Below are 18,034 nucleotides of genomic sequence, written 5' to 3'. Positions count from 1 at the left end.
TTTGGCAGCCCTAGTTGTCAAGAATTGAAAGTACAGCAGAGGGCCAGGGATGTGGCTGAGATGATTCTCAGCACCACCTACACCAGGTGCAGTGGTCCCTGCCTACAACCCTAGCATTGGTAAGTGGAGGCAGGAGGGTTAAATATTCAAGGCCATCTTTGGCTACATAGCAAATCCAGGGCCAGCCTGGGATACGTATATGACATTCTGTCTCAAAAATAAAGAGTGAAAGAGGAGAATGCACGTTGGTTTTGATTCTTGCACAGCTGCATGGCCTGGATGCTGATGCTGCTTGCCCGGCATCACTCGCGAGAGCAGGAGTCAGTCCATCCTCAAAGCTTCCCCGGTTTGCTGCGTCTCTCAGAGGCCGCAGGCCAGGCTTTGGTCCTTTGTTGTTTTGTGTCGGAGTATCTTTTACTAATCAGAATCACAGGGCACACTCAGCACTGCGTTATCTTTTCGTCACATCTTTAAAACAAGCCCCTGAATTCCTAAACCCCTGGAAGACATCACCTGGTATTTCTGTCTACGGATATGGCAGACGGATTTGGTCCATCCTGAGTTTGCTCGTTTACTGGTTCCATTTTTCCATTGCTGTAAATATTTTCGGTGAGTTATTTGTGGGAATTTCGAGATGCTTCTGGTTATATGAGATTGTCCTTATTTGCAGAGCCCTATAAGGGAGAACCTGTACCAGGCAGAGCCTACCAGGGTGGGTCTTGCCAAGAGAGGCCTGAGGGAAAGAGGGTGTAGAGCAGGGCCTTGGACAGCTCAGGCTTACAGGGTGGGTCCTTGTAGGTTGGGGCAGGGACAGCCTCCAGAGTTGTAGGACAGAATTTATTTAGTTTATAGTTTTCCTCTTTCTTTCTTCCTTTCTTCCTTCCTTCCTTCCTTCCTTCCTTCCTTTCTTTCTTTCTTTCTTTCTTGTTTTTGTTTTTGTTTGGTTTGGTTTTTTGAGGCAGGGTTTCTCTGTATTGCTTTGGACCCTGTCCCGGAACTCACTCTGTAGACCAGGCTGGCCTGGAACTCACAGAGATCCACCTGTAAAGGCATGCACCACCAACGTCCAGCTTATAGAGTTGTTCTTGTGTGGAAAGATGGAAGAGCTTTCCATTCACGATAAGCCTTGCAGTTCAGGAGCGTGAGGCAGGCATCTGCTCTGGTCTTGGGCGGGATCAGAGTATGAACTGCATAGGCCCCTCTAGGGTAGGATGGAATCTGATGGCAAATGTCTCAGAGAGACCAGGTGTTCACCACCACCCCACCCCCAGGGTCCAGAGCCTTTGGTGGAAGAGACTTAAATAGATGGTACGTCCAGACCCTCTCCCCTCTCAATTACACTGCATTCCCCCGGTGCCTCTGAGAGGTCCTAGCCTGCTGGGAGGTCCTCTGGGTGCCTGAAGTCCTTGGCACTAAGTGGTTGGATCTAGGTAGAGTTTAGTAGCTAGGTACTGAATGCTGTGGAGGAAAGAGGCCCTTTCCTAGCTTTTTCAGGCCTAGGTCACAGATGTGCATTCCAACACCTTCCTGCTGTAACACTCTGCTTGACATCCTATTCCTCTAGTGCTTTGTTGGGTATACAGGTTAGCAAGTGCTATTCCAGCTAGGTCGGTGTCAGAGAAGACCTATCTAGGACTCTCAGAGGTCCCACCCCGGAGGTGGGAGGGAGGGTATGGAAAGCAGCACTTCAAGCTATAGGGAGCCAGAGAGGGCATCCGCAGGCTGGCAGGCAGCACCCAGTCCCAGGTGGGAGAGACAGATGGGGCCGTGGTTCACAGGTACAGTCTGCCCAGCCAAAGCCAAGGCTACTGGAGAAACAGGGCTGAAGAGCAGGCCACAGGTTGGGGAGTAAGGGTCCCTTCCTGGAGAAGCAGCTGAGAAGGACTAGGAACCTGAGCTTTCCCTGGCAGGACCAGCTCAAGGGGGCTGGAGGACACTCTGGCTCTACCACTTGTAGCCTTGAAGACCATAGAGGTCCCCCACTTCTGTTTTTGCCTGTGATCCTGTCTGGCTCCTGGAGGGTTCCCTGGGGGCTGGCATCTCCTCTCTGGGCCCTTTCATGTCCTGAGTGTGTGGGATGGCATCTGGGCACTAAGGTACCCTGAGAAGATTCACCGGGTGAATGCATGTAGGGCTATGCAATACACCCTTCCTTGTTTGCTCTCGGTGGGTAAATGTTCTTAGATGCTACTGCATACTAAGTCCTGTAGTGGTTAGAGTGGCGGCCACATTTCTCCTTTAGGACTCTGAAGTACAACACAGTAAGAACCTGGTTGCTTATAGTTTGAGGGGGTTCAAACAAACAAAGGTGTATCCCCCAAAAGGGCATTCTGTGACAGCCCCGACGGCCCAGTGGTTCCCGCTCCGCCCTCCGATGTAATGTCCTCAGGTGCTCTCTTCCCCGGTCCAGTCGGAAGGATGGAGCTGCCGTGGGAGGAAGAGGTCCAAGCAGAGTCCAGCCTGCAGCGTGTCTCTGTCTGACACAGTCCACAGTGCAGGGTAACCTGGGGCCACCACTCCAGTCAGCCAAAAGAAAATGAGAATGCCACAATGATTCACCCTGTTCCCTTCTTGGGTAATTTTTAGAGAGGAAGGCTTCTTCTTCTCCTCCTCCTCCTCCTCCTCCTCCTCCTCTTCTTCTTCTTCTTCTCCTTCTCCTCCTTCTCCTCCTTCTCCTCCTCCTTCTTCTTCTTTTTTATTTCAGGTAAGTACCCAATACCTCCAGGCGGCTTGAATGTACAGCTGTAGTCACCTGGCTCCGTTTCTTATTCGTGAATTTACAGCTATCCTTTGAAACATTGCCTCCTGGTTTTTGCCAGCATATTGGCAGGCATGTGGCTTCAGAAGGGTAGAGGATTTGGGAAATATATGTGCGCCCGGCAGGCCCGGTGGAACCATTGCCCGTGAGAAACATGGACCTGTTTCACAACTTTCTCTCCCCATCTTGCTTTATGACCTCCTCAGCCAGCGCCAGCTTACAGGCTTTTATACTTTTTGGCTTAAAGCTCATCAGCAGGCTTGATTGACTGATCAGTCAAGATCAATGCATCTGCTCTATGCTCCTCTTCAGTGGTGAGTCAGGGTGGTTTCTAATATAGATAAATTTTTAAAATTCTTGACTGCTTGGGTGTGGGAGGTGAACTGGTGCCTGAGCCTACACCTGAGTGCGCTAGACCGTTCACCGATACCCGGACCATTGACAAGCCTTCACCAGTCAATACGACATAGATGATGTCCTGCCCTGTGGGCACCTTAAGAAGCCAGCAACCAAGTAAAAATAGCCCTATTCAAGTTGAAGGGCATGTGTCAGTTGGGATGTGTCCTCCACAACCCTGTAATAGCAGGCAAACAATGGAGCAGTTCCGGGAGAAAAGTGGAGTATGGCCTTGTGGGTAGATAGTTTGCTGCTATTGCTCAGAAAAGAAGACCGGGTAAGGCGGCACCTTCTATAAGCCCAAGATTCCAGAGGCGGAGGCAAGAAGATCACAAACTCAAGACCAGCCAGGGCTGCTAACAACGCCCTGTTGAAAGGAAGGAGATGGAGGGAAGACATGCAGTCCGTGTGTTTACCCTTCTTTGCGTAAAATCTCTTGAAGACCACGTCAAAGCTGGGATCATTGATTGCTTGGGGAAGAGGCCATGAGTGGCAGGGAGTCCTGAATCCCTTTGGAGTTTAGAATTATATGGTTGTAACCCTATTGAAACCATAAAGGAATGCAAACCACACACTGTGTGATCTTCATTTTAAAGAAGTGTGCTTGTTAGCCACACCTGGGAGAGGCATTTTGGCCATACCCATGGGGCATCTCTGTCTGTCTGGTGATGACTCCTATCAGTCATGCTCCCCTGTGGGACCCCTGAGAGCCGGCAGGGACAGGCGCACGTGTGAGCCATGTGATCTCCAGGATGTACCTTGGGGTAGCAGACATTAGACCGTTCCCCTTCAGTGGGGATCTCGAATGAAACTGGTTTCCCCAAAATGCCTGTGCTTGAGCACGTGTGGTCCCTCTCTGGCCAGTTCAGAGGCAAGCAGCAACTTGACTTGGGAGCGGAAGGGGAAAGGACATTTTTCAGACGGACGAATATTTTGAGTAAATGAGTGACGAAGAGTGACAGAAAGCCTGCCAGAAATTCATGCCTTTCGGTTTTTATTCTGCCTTTTTGTGAAATCTGACTTGAAAAGGGGGGTAATCCCCTGGACAGCCCTGACTCTGGCAGAGAATGAGGGACCAAGGGTGAGTCCTTCCACTGCTTGAGTTTCCGTTGCCTTCATCTACAGAAGAGATGGTACTTCTCCCCGTGAGGGCCAGAGCATCGCGGTTAAATAAGGATCAGGATAAACAAACAGGCCGAATAGATGCTTATTCAGGGAGAAATAACTTACAACCTAGACAGATGAACACCAGCAAGTTCCACCGAATGCTCTCCTCTCCACTACTCACCAGCTAGAGAGCATTCCCTGGCTCCTCCTCAGACCTCCTTCCACAGGTCACTTCCGCCCCTGGCTCCACCCCCAATGGGCGTGGTCAGTGCCACAGAAGGAGACAAAGTGAACATCCCACTACACCAGAGAGCAGAGTCTCTCTCTCTCTCTCTCTCTCTCTCTCTCTCTCTCTCTCTCTCTGTGTGTGTGTGTGTGTGTGTGTGTGTGTGTGTGTGTGTGTGTCCTCCCTTGAATAGCTATTCAGAACAGGATAACCAAATGACAGACTTGGTAGCCCTTCCTCCTGGGTTGCCAAAGGACCCAGTGAGCTCAGACTGCATGGCCAGTGCTGTTGCCGGTTTCCATTACTCTGAACGTATCTCAGGGCTCAGCCTGAGAGCGGTAGCCAGCCAGCTTACCATAGATGCCAAAACAGGGACATGTAGCTCACCAGGAGTGGTACCCAGCCAAAGGTGCACTTTGTTCATCAGGAAGTGTTTTTTATTATTACTTTTAAATGTGTGCATGTGAGTACAGGTGCCTGCAGAGGCCAAAGGCATTGGATACCCCTGGAGTTACAGATGGTTACAAGCTGTCAGATGAACTGGGGTCCTCTGGAAGAGCAGTACATGCTTTTGGGCCCTGAGCCTCCTCAGCAAGATGGTTTTCAGTGAAAATACCATCCGTATGAGTTCGATATGAAGTCTGCAAACCATGTATTAGTTGCTTTTTATCATGGCAACGTAAAAAGGGAAGCCATTTATTTTGGCTCACGGATTGAGAGGATTCAGTCCACGCTTGGCTAGCAAGGCAGAGCATCATGGCAGAAGGAAGCGACAGGATTGCTCACGTTATCACAGCTAGGAAGCAGAAACATAGAGCAAGGGAACACCCAGGACAAGATAAACAATATAGAGGGATGGTCTTGGTGGGCTGTTCCCTCTGAGCATGCCCCATGATTAGTTATTTCAGGGCCTTCATGACCAGTCAACTTAAAACCACAAAACTACAACAACAAAAAAACATCAGTTGGCAACCACGCCTTTAACTCATGAGCCTTGAGGGGCCACTTTTTCACTGTTTTCTAAATCTTTGGTTTCTGTAATAAGAGAAATGTGTGGGCTGTTGCCTACCGGTGGCCACAGTCTGTGCTTCAGAAAGAACAAAATGAAGGGTCAAGAATTAAGGGTCCCACGCCCAGCCAGGCTGTAATCATCACTTTGTGGCCCTGGGCGAATCTCTCCTGCTCTCTGAGCCTTCGGCGGAGGGGCTTGTAAGGTAGCCTTCTGAGAGGTGAGAAGCTTACAGTTTAATTCCCACCATGAAGATAGCTGAGCAGACTTGAAGAACACATCACAGTGGAGCCAACTCTGCCGACAGATCCTAAGACACCTGTATGTAGATGATTCTAGAGCCATCCATGCTCTGAATTAAATGTGTTTCTACATGGAATGCATGTGTCCAACTGTATGGCAAGCTTACGTATCTCTTAAGGCATCAAGAGACATAAAATCACAATAATGAAAGTAAAGAATTGCAGTGGCCTTGATAATGAATTACCCCTGGGATGTTTATTGAGTAATGAAAATAGACTTAGATGACCAGAGCCCTCTGACTCCAGGAACTCCATTTATACACATTCCTTTCTAAATTAGAGAGGACCGGAGGAGATTGCGCAGTTTGGGGTCAGGGTGGAGACAGGACTGTGAGGGAAAAGGCAAGTTCCACCCTGTTGGGAGCACCTGTCCTCCGACCTCCTTTCTGTTCAACACCCTGGGACCCGTTCAAACTGGAAAAGCTGGCCTTGCCAGCTGAGCTAGCTGGCCCAAGCCTCACAGCCCATACCTCCTTCCAAAGGCCCAGCAGCCATAATAGGTCCTGGCCTTCCCTGATCTTGTAACTGTACATGTTCTTAATTGTGTGCCGACAAGATCTGGACCCCAGTCTCCTGGGGCTTCCTGTTTACTAGAATAGACCAGGGCCTCCCTACAGGTCCCCTGCTTCTAATCACAGCTTCCAGTGAGCCTTTCCAATCGGCTCTCTGGGACATAGTCTTTAAGGTGAGCTCTTTGAAATAGCAGCTGTAGACACTGTAATTAATATGAAGTTCACACCTACAAATTGTAAAATTCAGTGGTTTTTAATAGTCTCGGAGCTGTATAGTCATTACCACTATCTAATTTTAGAACAGCCTTCACCCAGACAGAAACCCTATGACCATACCCACTAACAGCAATCACTCCTAACTCCTTCTTCCCTCCAGCCCATAGACTCGTTCCCATATTACACTTTCTGTCCCTACTGACTTGCCTATTCTGGCCATAACGTGAAGGTAGAATATACAATAAATGGCCTTTGTGTCTTTCCTCCCCCCCCCAGAATAATAATTTCAAAGTCCTCCAGCATATAACATATGTTGTATGCCCTGTCAGTCACTGGATGGACACGAATTGTTTCATTTTCAACAACAGTGTTGTTATAAGCATTTGCATACAAACTTTTTGCATGGGCACACATACTCATCTCTTCCGGCATATACACCTGGGAGGGAAATGGTGTGATTCAAGGAACAACTCTGTTTAACCTTTACAGAACAGCCAAACTGTGCCAACCATTGGGATCCTACCCAAAAATGTACGAGGATGCTCTACCTTTTATTTATTGTTAGTTATTATCGTCGTCCAGGTAGTTTTGAAATGGTAACTTGTTAGATTCCCATTACTATCCTCAAATATCTGAGGCAAGTCATTTATAAAGAGAAAGGTTTACTTTGGCTTGCTATGCTGGAAGTTCTGACCCAAAATCATGTTCTGAGCCTGTAGTGACGCAGCAAATTATGACAGAGGCACACGGCAAAGTAAACCGCCTTCCTCATGAGCCAGAAAGCAAAAACAAATATCTGGGGTCCTAGAGTCTCTCCCGAGGGGGTGCCCCATGAGCTAAGGGTCTCCGGTCAGACTCTGCCTCCTTGCAAGTTCATGTGGACCTTTGGGGAGCAGCCACCCATCTAAACTGTAGGAGTGACACATATAGTATTTTTCAAGGTTGGCGCTTATTAGTAAAGAGACGATGTGTGCTTAGATTTATGTGTGTGTAGTTACGAAAGATGCTGAAGGAAGGAAGGTGGTGTGCAGGCCAGAGCACTCTGGGCTTGAGAAAGCTGCTTTGCACTTTTGGTCCACATTTCCCCAGTGAGTAGCAATGCTGTGCACCATCTGTTTGTGTGTTAATTGGCCATCTGTGGATCTCCTTTGAAGAAATGTCTATTCCAGTTTGTTGACCATTTTTTTTTTGGTGGGGGGAGGGCATGAATTGTCTTGCTGCTGTTGAGTGACATTGTTTTGTTTTGTTTGAGACAGGGTCTACTTAGCCCTGGCCTGGAGCTCTCTATGTGGACCAGGCTGGCTTCAAAGTCACAGAGGTCTGTCTGCCATGCACTGACCCACCTCATGCATGGACCACCATGCCTGGCAGCCTGTCGTTGAGCTTTTAAAGTATCAGGACAAAATTGGCCTATTAGGACAAGGTGAGATGTATTCCCTCATGTTTTTGAAGAGTTTGTGAACAATTGCTGTAAATTTTGTGAGCATTTAGTAGTGAAGGCATGTAGACCTGGAGTAGTCTCGGTGGGCATTTTAGAAATTAATTCAGTACCGTGGTTGTAAGTTGCTCAGGGTTTCTCTTTGTTTTTTAGTAAGTCCTCATGGTTTGTATCTTCCTTGGAATCTGTCTATACCATCTAGGGTACCCAGTATTCAGCATATGATCACTCATAGGATTCTTAAAATTTTATTGTAGATTGATTAACTCTACCTACATTAACACCCACATAATTACACACATCTAAAGATTAGAAGCTAAGGTCCGCATATGAGAGGAAACATGGGATTTTCCCTTCTGAGCCAGAGTTAATGTAATATTTGCAGTTCCATCCATAAGGCCTTAGGAAAAGAACCGTGAAACAGGACGGAATGAGAGGTGTGGGGGCGGTAACAACACATACAGCATGAAAATGAAAACATGACCTATAGCAGAAGGGTGCGGGCAAGGGGGAGGGGCCACCGTGTGGAGACCAGGAAAGGATTGGCCAAAGCAAGGTAGGGATGAAAGTTCTGGAAGGAGACCTGCTACTTTGTGGACTAATATGAAATGTTTTAAATCATTTTAGGACAGTTTTAAATTTACCCCCCCAAAAAAATTGCCATATATATCACGCTTGTTTTCTCAGTTCCGGGTCATTTTTGTAATGAACGAGCCAATGCCGATCGACCATAATTAGCCGAGGCTATACTTTATTCGGATTTATTCCCCCCCCCCAGTGTTCTTTCCAGCCTAACGTTCCATCTAGCAGAACCCATTCCACTTAGCTGTGATGTCTTGTGCGTTCCTTTCCACTGCACTTATTCCTCAGACTTTCCTTGTGTTCTGATGACCTTTTTGTTTTTGAGGACTACTGGTCAATGTTTTACAGACCATCCCTTGATGGCCATTTGTTCTTTGTCCTGTGTTTCATCATTAGACTAGGAGTGTGACTCTGAAAGAGGAAACCACAGTGGCAATGTACCGTTTCCACCCATCGTACAGGCATCCGCGCTGGCCGTCGTGACTTGCACTTGTTGATGGTCTTGATGTCCAAGCAGAGGAGCATGTCCAGATGCCCCACTGTGAGGTCCCTCTTTTCCGTTTCCACGGGAGCAAATTGCTCATGTGTAGCCTGTCTTTAGAAGGTGGCGAGCCATGCTGTCCCTTCCTTGAGGGTGATAAATTACTTAGTATTCTTCTGCATGGAAGCTATGCCTACCCCAGTATTTATTCTGGCGTTTGTTTGCATCTGTGTGGACTCATGGATGTTTATTTTGTGCTATTTTATTTTGTTGCTCAAATTGTCCCCGCTTTGGCCACTGGCACATTTCCCAGTTGGTTCCTGTCTCCTTCAACATACTCTGTGTTTGTGGGGGTTTGTTTTGCTTCCTGGCTTTCTGCTGTTATGAAATGGCCAGGCTCATCTCACATGTTTCCTGAGCCATGTCCTAGAATCAGATATCTCCTTATTACAGTGGCCACTGCTATTGGGATGCTCACTATCCCGCCTCCGTAAGCACTGGCAGCAACAGCCTCCCTTCCGTTTGTGATCTGAATGATTTGAGTTGGTTTCTTTTTTTCACCCTACCTAAAGATGTACTGATTTTGTGCTCTTTTCAAAGGCTCAACTCTTTGCTCTGTTTCTTTCTGGTTTTTTGTTTTGTTTTTTGTTGTTGTTGTTGTTGTTGTTGTTGTTTTGTTTTTGTTTTTTTCTAATCTCCAGTCCATTCTGCTTGTTTGGATTAGGTTTGTACTTTTTCTTAGTTTCTAGTCAATGAGTTTCCGTTTAGGTTTTTATATAAATTTCCCTGTGTGTGCTGCTTTAGTCTGTATGTTTTGGTATGATGTATTGTCTTTATTCTCTATGTATATTTGAATTTCTCCAGTAATTCTTTCCTTCTGGATATCTGTGGTTGGTTAGTATGTATACATGGTTGAGAGGGAGCATACATCTGGAGGCTGGGGCAGGAGGATATCTTTCTTTATCGCTCTGTGTCTTATTGCCTTGAGACGGGACCTCTCACTGAACTGGAAGATCTCCATTTCAAGAGATGGGGGAAGGGAGGAGAGATAAGATGGGAAAGATAAAAGGCAGATGAGATTTTATATATATATAACCTCAACTAATGTATATCTTTCCTCTGTATAATCATAAAGCTCTTGTTATTGTTGAGTATACCTTGAAGGGAATCAAAATAAATTTCATTTTTAGGTAAATACACTTATTTTTGAGACTGGGCCTTATTATGTAGCCCAGAATGTCCTGGAACTTGTGGTGATCCTCCTGCCTCAGTCCCCCGTGTACTAGGCTCACAGGCATGAGCCATCATGCCAGCTGAGGAGAATGTACTTTCTCTTACTGGTCTAAGAATTTTGTGTTGCGATTAATCCCCTTTTGAGCTTTAAAAGGCAAAGTTGTCCCATTCCCTCGGCGTTTGCTATCCTGTCGCAGAGATAAAGACCGAGATCACCTGCAAAGTGTGTTAGTATTGTCGTGCCGTCAGTGAGTTTCCCAGTGACAAGTAAGCATTCTGCCTTTAAAAAGCACTCGATTCTTGCTCTTCATTTGCCAGTTTTCATAGTGATAGATTCCCCACACCCTCTAAGAGGTAGCAATCTGTGTTAGCATGAGTACTTGGGTTTGCACATATAAGAAGAGGTCCCACGTATCACGTGTTGATGGCTCAAGATACGAATGACCTGTTGCTGTGGGAGGTTACTCTGGCTACCTGCTTCTTTCTTCATAACTTTGCTTCAGGAAAGGTGCCCTTCACCAGCTCTTGTATGTGTCTTCCCATGTGTCTAGAATTAATTCCTCCAGGGAAAAAGCATGCTGCCTGAGTTGAGTGCTGGATGTTGATGGGAAGGGGGAGCTTTGATATGTTATGTACTAACTTGTCTCCTGGCCTAGCTAGGCCCAGCAAAACCGCTTTGGGAGTGTGTGTGTGTGTGTGTGTGTGTGCGTGCGCGCATGCCTTTGTGCATATTACCACACCCAGTTGAAGCTAGCCAGTGAAATCTGAATGGGTTGGTTTGGTATTCCCAATAGACATTTTAAAATAGAATAAACACAATCTTTTTTAATGATCAGAAAGTTTACATAATCCCTCTTCTCTTTGATTTCTTTCATCTATTACTGTTGGAATAATTTTTTCTTCTATTCTCCTGTCCTACTGATTTATGCGCAATTGTCTGTCATTCCTCTGTGTAGTAAAAAGTTTAGATAAGTTAAAGTTGAATTTTTTTTTAATATGGCTATAAATCTGTTAAAATCACTCCTAAATTGTTGTTCAGGGGTGTTTTCAGGTTGCAGAGTGGGAAGAGCTCCAGAGACAGGAGCACCCGGTTTACACTTGTAATCCCATCACTTAGGAGACTTGGGTAGGAAAATTTAAGTACATGAGTTCAATCACGACCAGCTTAGGTCACACACACACACACACACACACACACACAGAGAGAGAGAGAGAGAGAGAGAGAGAGAGAGAGAGAGAGAGCATTGTGAGAGGGGGTATGTAGGCATATTTTAGATGCACTGTAATTATCATCCTGAATTTTATAAATGACTAAAATGAGGCAGGCAGCCGTGGTACCATACTTCTGTAATTACCTCTCACCAGGCCAAGGAAGGAAAAGAAGAATTGAGTTCAAACCGGGTTAGGTAGTAAGACCCTGTGAGAAACAAGCAAACAATGTGGCAAACAAGAAAGTGTCTGCTTGGAGTATCATCACTCGTGTGTGCATGGGGACAGTGATCCAGGAGTGAAGGCTTAGGCTGGCTGTGGTCAGGGTGTGTTATACACATACACAAATAAAAGTTATATGTAAGCATAAAATTACAAAAGAATTAAAACCATTTAAGTAAAAGTGGCTAATGTGACTTAGAGAATTTGCCCTTTAAAAGTTTCAGATTGAGCCAGGTGTTGGTGGCGCACGCCTTTAATCCCGGCACTCAGGAGGCAGAGGCAGGCAGATCTCTGAGTTCAAGGCCAGCCTGGTCTACAGAGCTGGTTCCAGGACAGGCTCCAAAGCAATACAGAGAAACCCTGTCTGGAAAAACAAACATACAAAAAGTTTCAGATTGAGTTATGACAATGTTTATTAAATTATGGTCAAAGCACAGGTACAGATGTTGATAAATAACTGTAGGCCATTCAGAATAAGTACCTTACATAACCCGCATTCAGTGAAAGGTATCTATTGCTTGGTGACCAGGAAAAGTGCCTGGATGTCAACACCAGCACAAGCTTGGTTACATAAACAAATCAAGCGCTGTGTAAGTGAAAGAAAAGCCAGGGGGATGAGGCTCCTGGGTGATCGGGGGAGTGAAGAGCCCTGGACCTCTCTCTGGTCCACGCGCCAGGAGTAAGTCAAGCATTAGCATCATTCAGGTAACCTGCTTGCTGGGAGTTCAGATTGGACAATTTCTGAGTTTGATGAAAGTAGACAGTAGGAAAATACTTGACGTGCAAGACTTATCATGTGGTCACCAGGACCATGCACCTTCTCAGTTTTGGGAAGGTAGAAAAACCCTCGGCTTTACCAAGAATTCTATGGCACTGAGTTGCATCTACCAATTCCTTCGATTGGAGGCTGCTTGCTTAACCTGACGTCAAGTGGAAAGTAAGAATTTTAAATTTTTAGATGAAATGGGTTTATCACATTCACACCTCTGTCAGGACCCTGGACCTCATTAAACACAGGGCTCTCTGAGTGGCGAACGGGTCACAGGGTCAGGCACAAACCAGACCTTTTTCCCCTCAAGAGAAGTCTTTCGTCTTTCTAAATTACCATAGGAAGGTACACGTTTTAGGGAAACTGTTTAATACTGAAAAGAACTTTGAGCTGCGTGCAGATCAGCTGCCAAGTGAGACTGAGGCCCGAAATCCTGTTAGAGGAGCCGGGCGGTGATGTGTGCGCTTTATGTCACGCATACCGTGGGTGCTGAGTCTGCATGAGTCTGCAGTGGAGCCCTGTGAGGGCACGCGGAAGGGTGTCCCTCAGGTGAGTGAGTGGCCAGCCATGCATCCTGCTGAGGATACCCAAACAAGGCCTGGACGTGAGCATACCGCTCCTGGGGTTGCATTAGTCATCATTCCAGCCCTCTCTGTCTTCGCTGGGAAGAAAGGGCTGTGCTCACGGGTTCTGCAGAAGGCAGCTACACAGGTGGGAAACATGGAGACTGTCCAAATAAATACGTTATGGTTTGATCGGATGACTAAGTCGGGAAGAGACCCTACAGAACAAGGGCTGTGGCTTTGTCTCTTTCAGACTATGGCTAGTAGATTTTTCATCCCCGATGGACGAAGACCAGCACGCTCCTCTCAGGCCATCTGTTGTTAGGCACGCTTTGCAACGTGCTAAGACATGATATGTTTGCCTGAGTAATGGAAGCGGGTGAGAGAGTCTAATCTGCGCCTCTGATATCAGTGCGGACAGCCCTTTGCAAATGTGACTCGCCATTTATGGGGCCATACTCCATCCCCTACTTGAATGTGTGGAAGGGCCACGCCTTCCCCTTACTGTGGGAGGAGACTTCTGACTCGTCACTGGATGTGGCTTCCCCCGAGCCAGCATTTTGAATTGTTCCTTTGTTAGGTATCCTGGGCCGTGCAGGTTGGTAAGAGGTTGACTTCGTACTGGGTGACCTGCAAGAAGGGACAATAAGTGGGCCCCCATTACAGATCCCTGGACGCCGATTCCCTTCAGCCACAGGTCCCCTGTATGTGGGCCCCAGACACTAACATTGGTTACTTCTGAGGACTTATTAAAAACACACATTCCTGGGCTATATCCCCAAATCTGAGAGCTTTGTAGATTATTTTTGACACAAACCTCAGGAACTTGAATTGCCCGGCATGACTGACGCCCAGGTGGTTGGTTGGTGTGTGTGTGTGTGTGTGTGTGTGTGGTGGCTATTTGTGTCTAACATTAAACATTTAATCTTCATATCCGTTAGAGCCCTTTTATTTACCTCTTCATTATACTGGAGACCACGCTGAGCCAAGACCACCAGGCCAGACTGACCATGGCCATTTCCTTGCAGTCACCAAGAGGTGTGTCGTGTGCCGTGGGCTGGGGTCCTCTGCTGTGAGCATAAGCTCAGTGTGCAGCTCTGTGGGCAACTAGGTTGGAGCCAGGGTCTGCAGAAAGGAAGCTGGCCCCGGGCCTTTGCATTTGTGCCACCACTGGCGCCGACCCGCGGTGGAGGGGGCCACTGCTCTTGGGAATGGAGCCTTTCCTCCTCGTCATTCCTTTCTTTTTACCTCATAAAGAACAGTTTGTTTTCACAACTTCATACATGTGCGTCATGCATTCTGACCCCCCCCATCTCCCCCATCCCCTCCATGCCTCTCCCTCCTCCCTGACAGCCCCATTCCAGGATTGACAGCTTTCGGGTTTGTCTTGGGACCCGTTTAGTTTGAACTGGGGCTGTTGATGTGACCACTAGATTATAAGTTTAGAAATGGCGAAGCCTGGTGTGATGGTGTCGCCATTGGTTACACAGCTGAAGGCAATGGCTCCCCCTCTCCCTGAATCGATCAGTGGCAGATAGTTAAGCAGCGAGGGGTAAGGGGTCCCGAGCTCCGCCTTCGTCTTTGTCTGACTGTTGAAGGGCCCATTCCGTGCCGACCCAGGACGGGTGTCTGCAACCACCATGAGCTCATGGCAGCAGTGGCGGTGAACTGCCAGGCAGGAGATGTCAGCGGTGTCCTGCCCCAAGATGGCGTTTCACAGCACAGCCCCTCTGTCCCATCTTCCACAGAGCTCCCCTGCATTAGAAGTGCAGCTATCTTGTCTAGGGCTGAGCACTCATAATTCACTAATTCTTTCGTCTTCTGCAGCCACGAGCCACTTCCTTGGCCGCCATTCACCGGAAAGAGAGCCTCGCCGTAATGTTTGCGGGTATAGACACGAATGTTTAGTGGACAGTTGAACTCGTTGTCGGTTTAGCTAAGTAGCAGTGTTCAGTTCCCCCTGTGGGAATGGGTTTCTGTGACGATGGGTTTCTGACCAGGTTTCAGTACCCAACACGGATCCCCTCCTATGGCTGTGGGCATTAAATCTAATCAGAGAGCAGTTGGTTACCCCCTAACAGTAGCGCCACTATGGCACAAGTAGTTATATTTCTGCCTGGCAGGTTGACGTCGTCGTTTGGAAGATTCACAGCTGGTGCCCCCCTCCACCCAACAGCTCTAATAGGGTCTTCATTTTGTCCCTTGTGAGTGGATCCTAACTTCAGATCTCTAATGTGTCGAGTTTACTTGGCGTTACTGTAGAGGCCATTGGGGGGGTGCTTAAAGGAAGGAAGGTAGTGTAACATGGGTGATTTGAAAGTAGATTCCGTGAGCGGACAGGGTTAAGCAGGGAAGAGTAGGATTAATCAAAATAAAGGGGATATTTAAAAAAAAAAATTTTTTTTTAAAGGCTGCCTGAAAGTCTACTACTTTAAAACCAAAATTAAAAATACACTTTATACATTTTACACAGAATGTGACTTGCTCAGTCACAAGGCAGTAGTGCGTGGCTGCTCGTGGCTCAAGGGGGCTTCGTTACCACATTGTTCCAGGAACACACCGTACCACCTTCTCACACGGACTCTTCCTGACGCTCACCTACCTCTTCTCTTGCCTTGTAGTTTGGGGCCGAATTCCGAAGGTTCTCCTTGGACCGCCATAAGCCTGGGAAGTTTGAAGATTTCTACCAGCTGGTCGTGCACACTCACCACATCTCTAACACCGAAGTCACCATTGGCTATGCAGACGTACACGGGGACCTGCTGCCCATCAACAACGATGACAACTTCTGCAAGGCGGTCTCCAGTGCAAACCCCTTGCTTAGGGTCTTCATCCAGAAGCGAGGTACGAGGCAACCGCGTTGCTCTGCAGCAGACACCCCAGAAAGAGAGAGCGCTCGGCCCTCTCTGTTGGCATGGGTGGGACCTGACGATTCCATTTTTTGCCTGTAGTAGAGGACTTTAGAATTAATTTTCAGATCAATACTAATTTGTTTAAAGGTCATAAAAGCAGCCAATTTGCCTTTTCTGCCTTAAATAGCATTGACCTCTGCCTTTTAAAGATGTAAGGAAAATATTACAAGTACTGTCAGTCTTTTGTGAAGAGTAAATAATGCCGGTATTTTTAACTAGAAAACAAAGGGGAATTTGTCCGTATCTTAAGAATTACACTGAAGGACCACACTTGGTATGTATTTTTTCACATCTCTGTAAGACTAGGGAAAATATTAGCTTTAAAATGTAACTTTGGGTAAGTCTAACCTCTAAAATCTTAGCAGTGTTGTAAGCAAACACTATTTTGCATTGGAATAAGTTACTGACACGGGCAGGTTGGAAGCCAGGCAGCTGGGAACTCACCCCGCCTGCCTCTCAGAAGTGCGTGCATCTCAGTTTTCATTTTCTCACATCTAAGCTTGGCAGAGCCTCGTCACTTAAAAATATTATGTTAAAGGGAAGAGGCAGCTGCGGGAGGAACTTAGAAGTAGAAAAGGGACATTTTTACATTCAGTTTAGTAACGGTTACCCTCCTTCCTGCCTTGAGCGTTGCGAGCACTGGCCGGGAGAAGCGTGGCCTTCCTTTCGGGAGGGAGTGGACCACTGTGGGCTGTGTGCCTCAGACTGAGGAGGGAGGCATGCAGCAGCGGGCCAGACTTCTGGCAAGGGCTGCACCCTAGGCGCCTTTTCCCACCACCCTTCCTTTTCCCACCACCCTTTCAGTATTATTTCATGCTGCCTTCTTCCTCTTCCCTGAGTGGCAGCGTGGCCGTTTTACAGAGCTGGCTTTTTCATCCGTCACATGAGCTCAGATCCTTCTCATGGGCTCTACCGTCCTTCCTGGGCGTCATGGAAGGAGGCAGAGCGAGCCAGTGTAGTGTGCTGAGTGAGGGGATCAAAGAGCCAAGGTCTGAAGCTGGCTGTGGGGCTCATAAGTGTGAGCCACGCCTTCTTAGTGTCTCTGTTTGCAAAACAGGAGTAACAGTGACACCACCCGACAAGTTACAGTGAAGTAAGACATTGCACGACGACAGTGTGTGGCCCGTAAATACTGATTTGTATTATTCTTACTTGTGCTGATGGGGGAAGACTCCTGACCTTGCTTTAGTCCAGTTCTCTGGCACACAATCAGAACATGTTGGCGTCTGCGTTATAGTAGAACCTGCATGCTGCTGGTGATGTGAGAGGCCAGTAGAGCTGTCCCTTCCTGAGCAATGATTCGGGGACATCAGAAATCGGACTCTTGAGCTCCCCGCAGCTCTTTGTAGCCCTACAGTGTCCCTCTTATCCCTTGTCTGGTCCTGACGCACACTCCTGCACCCTCCTACCCCATCCTGGAACTCTGCCCACCACACCACTGGAAAATCCGTGCACTGGTACTCTGCCTTGTGAGAGTGTCTGTCCGGTGTGTTCCAGTCAGCTCATGTCCCCCCTGCCTGCCTGCCCACCCTCTTGTCCTCCAGACCTCATCCACTACAGGTTTTGCAGTGGCTCCTGACTCACCTCCTCCAGACCACACGGCCCCAGGGCTGGTTCTTGGCTGTGCCACAGTGACCCCAGCTCATGGCCTCACTCCCAAGGGGCAGGTAAAGGGGTGAAGGTTCAGCTTGAGTGAGGTGCGCCCCTCACTGTGGAGCTGCTGAACCTGGAGTCAGACTGGGAGCTCAAGTAGGCGTGCCTGAGCCTGCATGGGACTGCACCAACCTCCCCACAGTTCTGGTGGCTTCCCTTCCTTCAGCATGAGGCTGAGGCCCAGTACCCTCTCAGTATTTATTTTTCCTGTCTTTAATTTTTCCTTTGCCCTAAATAGCTGCATGGCATTGCAAAGCTGGCTTTTTCATATTATGCAATCTTACATCCTTCATGTGGGCTCTGTTATCCTTTCTAGGAGGGAAATTTCCAGGATTATGGTTGGATTTCCATATCTATGAACTCTTGGCTGGGCCTGTGTGCACCATCCTGACCCCTCTTCATACCTCCGGATAGCTCAGAACCTTCTCTTCACCCTCCTCATGGGA

The 18,034-nt window shown here is 47.6% G+C and overlaps 1 protein-coding gene across 3 annotated transcripts in view; it reads left to right on the top strand.

The window, feature by feature from the left end:
• The window catches only part of Pard6g (par-6 family cell polarity regulator gamma), a 1,244,350-nt gene that overhangs the window by 11,508 nt on the left and 1,214,808 nt on the right, over positions 1-18,034 (top strand). For all 3 annotated transcript variants that reach the window (XM_051202243.1, XM_051202244.1, XM_051202242.1), the window contains exon 2: positions 15,645-15,867. In XM_051202243.1, the coding sequence (XP_051058200.1) occupies positions 15,645-15,867 (223 nt within the window). The remainder of the gene's footprint in view (positions 1-15,644; positions 15,868-18,034) is intronic.

This window comes from Phodopus roborovskii, unplaced genomic scaffold (assembly GCF_943737965.1).
Source record: "Phodopus roborovskii unplaced genomic scaffold, PHOROB, whole genome shotgun sequence".
In the NCBI taxonomy this organism is placed as follows: Eukaryota; Metazoa; Chordata; class Mammalia; order Rodentia; family Cricetidae; genus Phodopus; species Phodopus roborovskii.
Note: the sequence above shows the minus strand (reverse complement) of the source record. Positions and strands in the feature narration are given on the sequence as shown.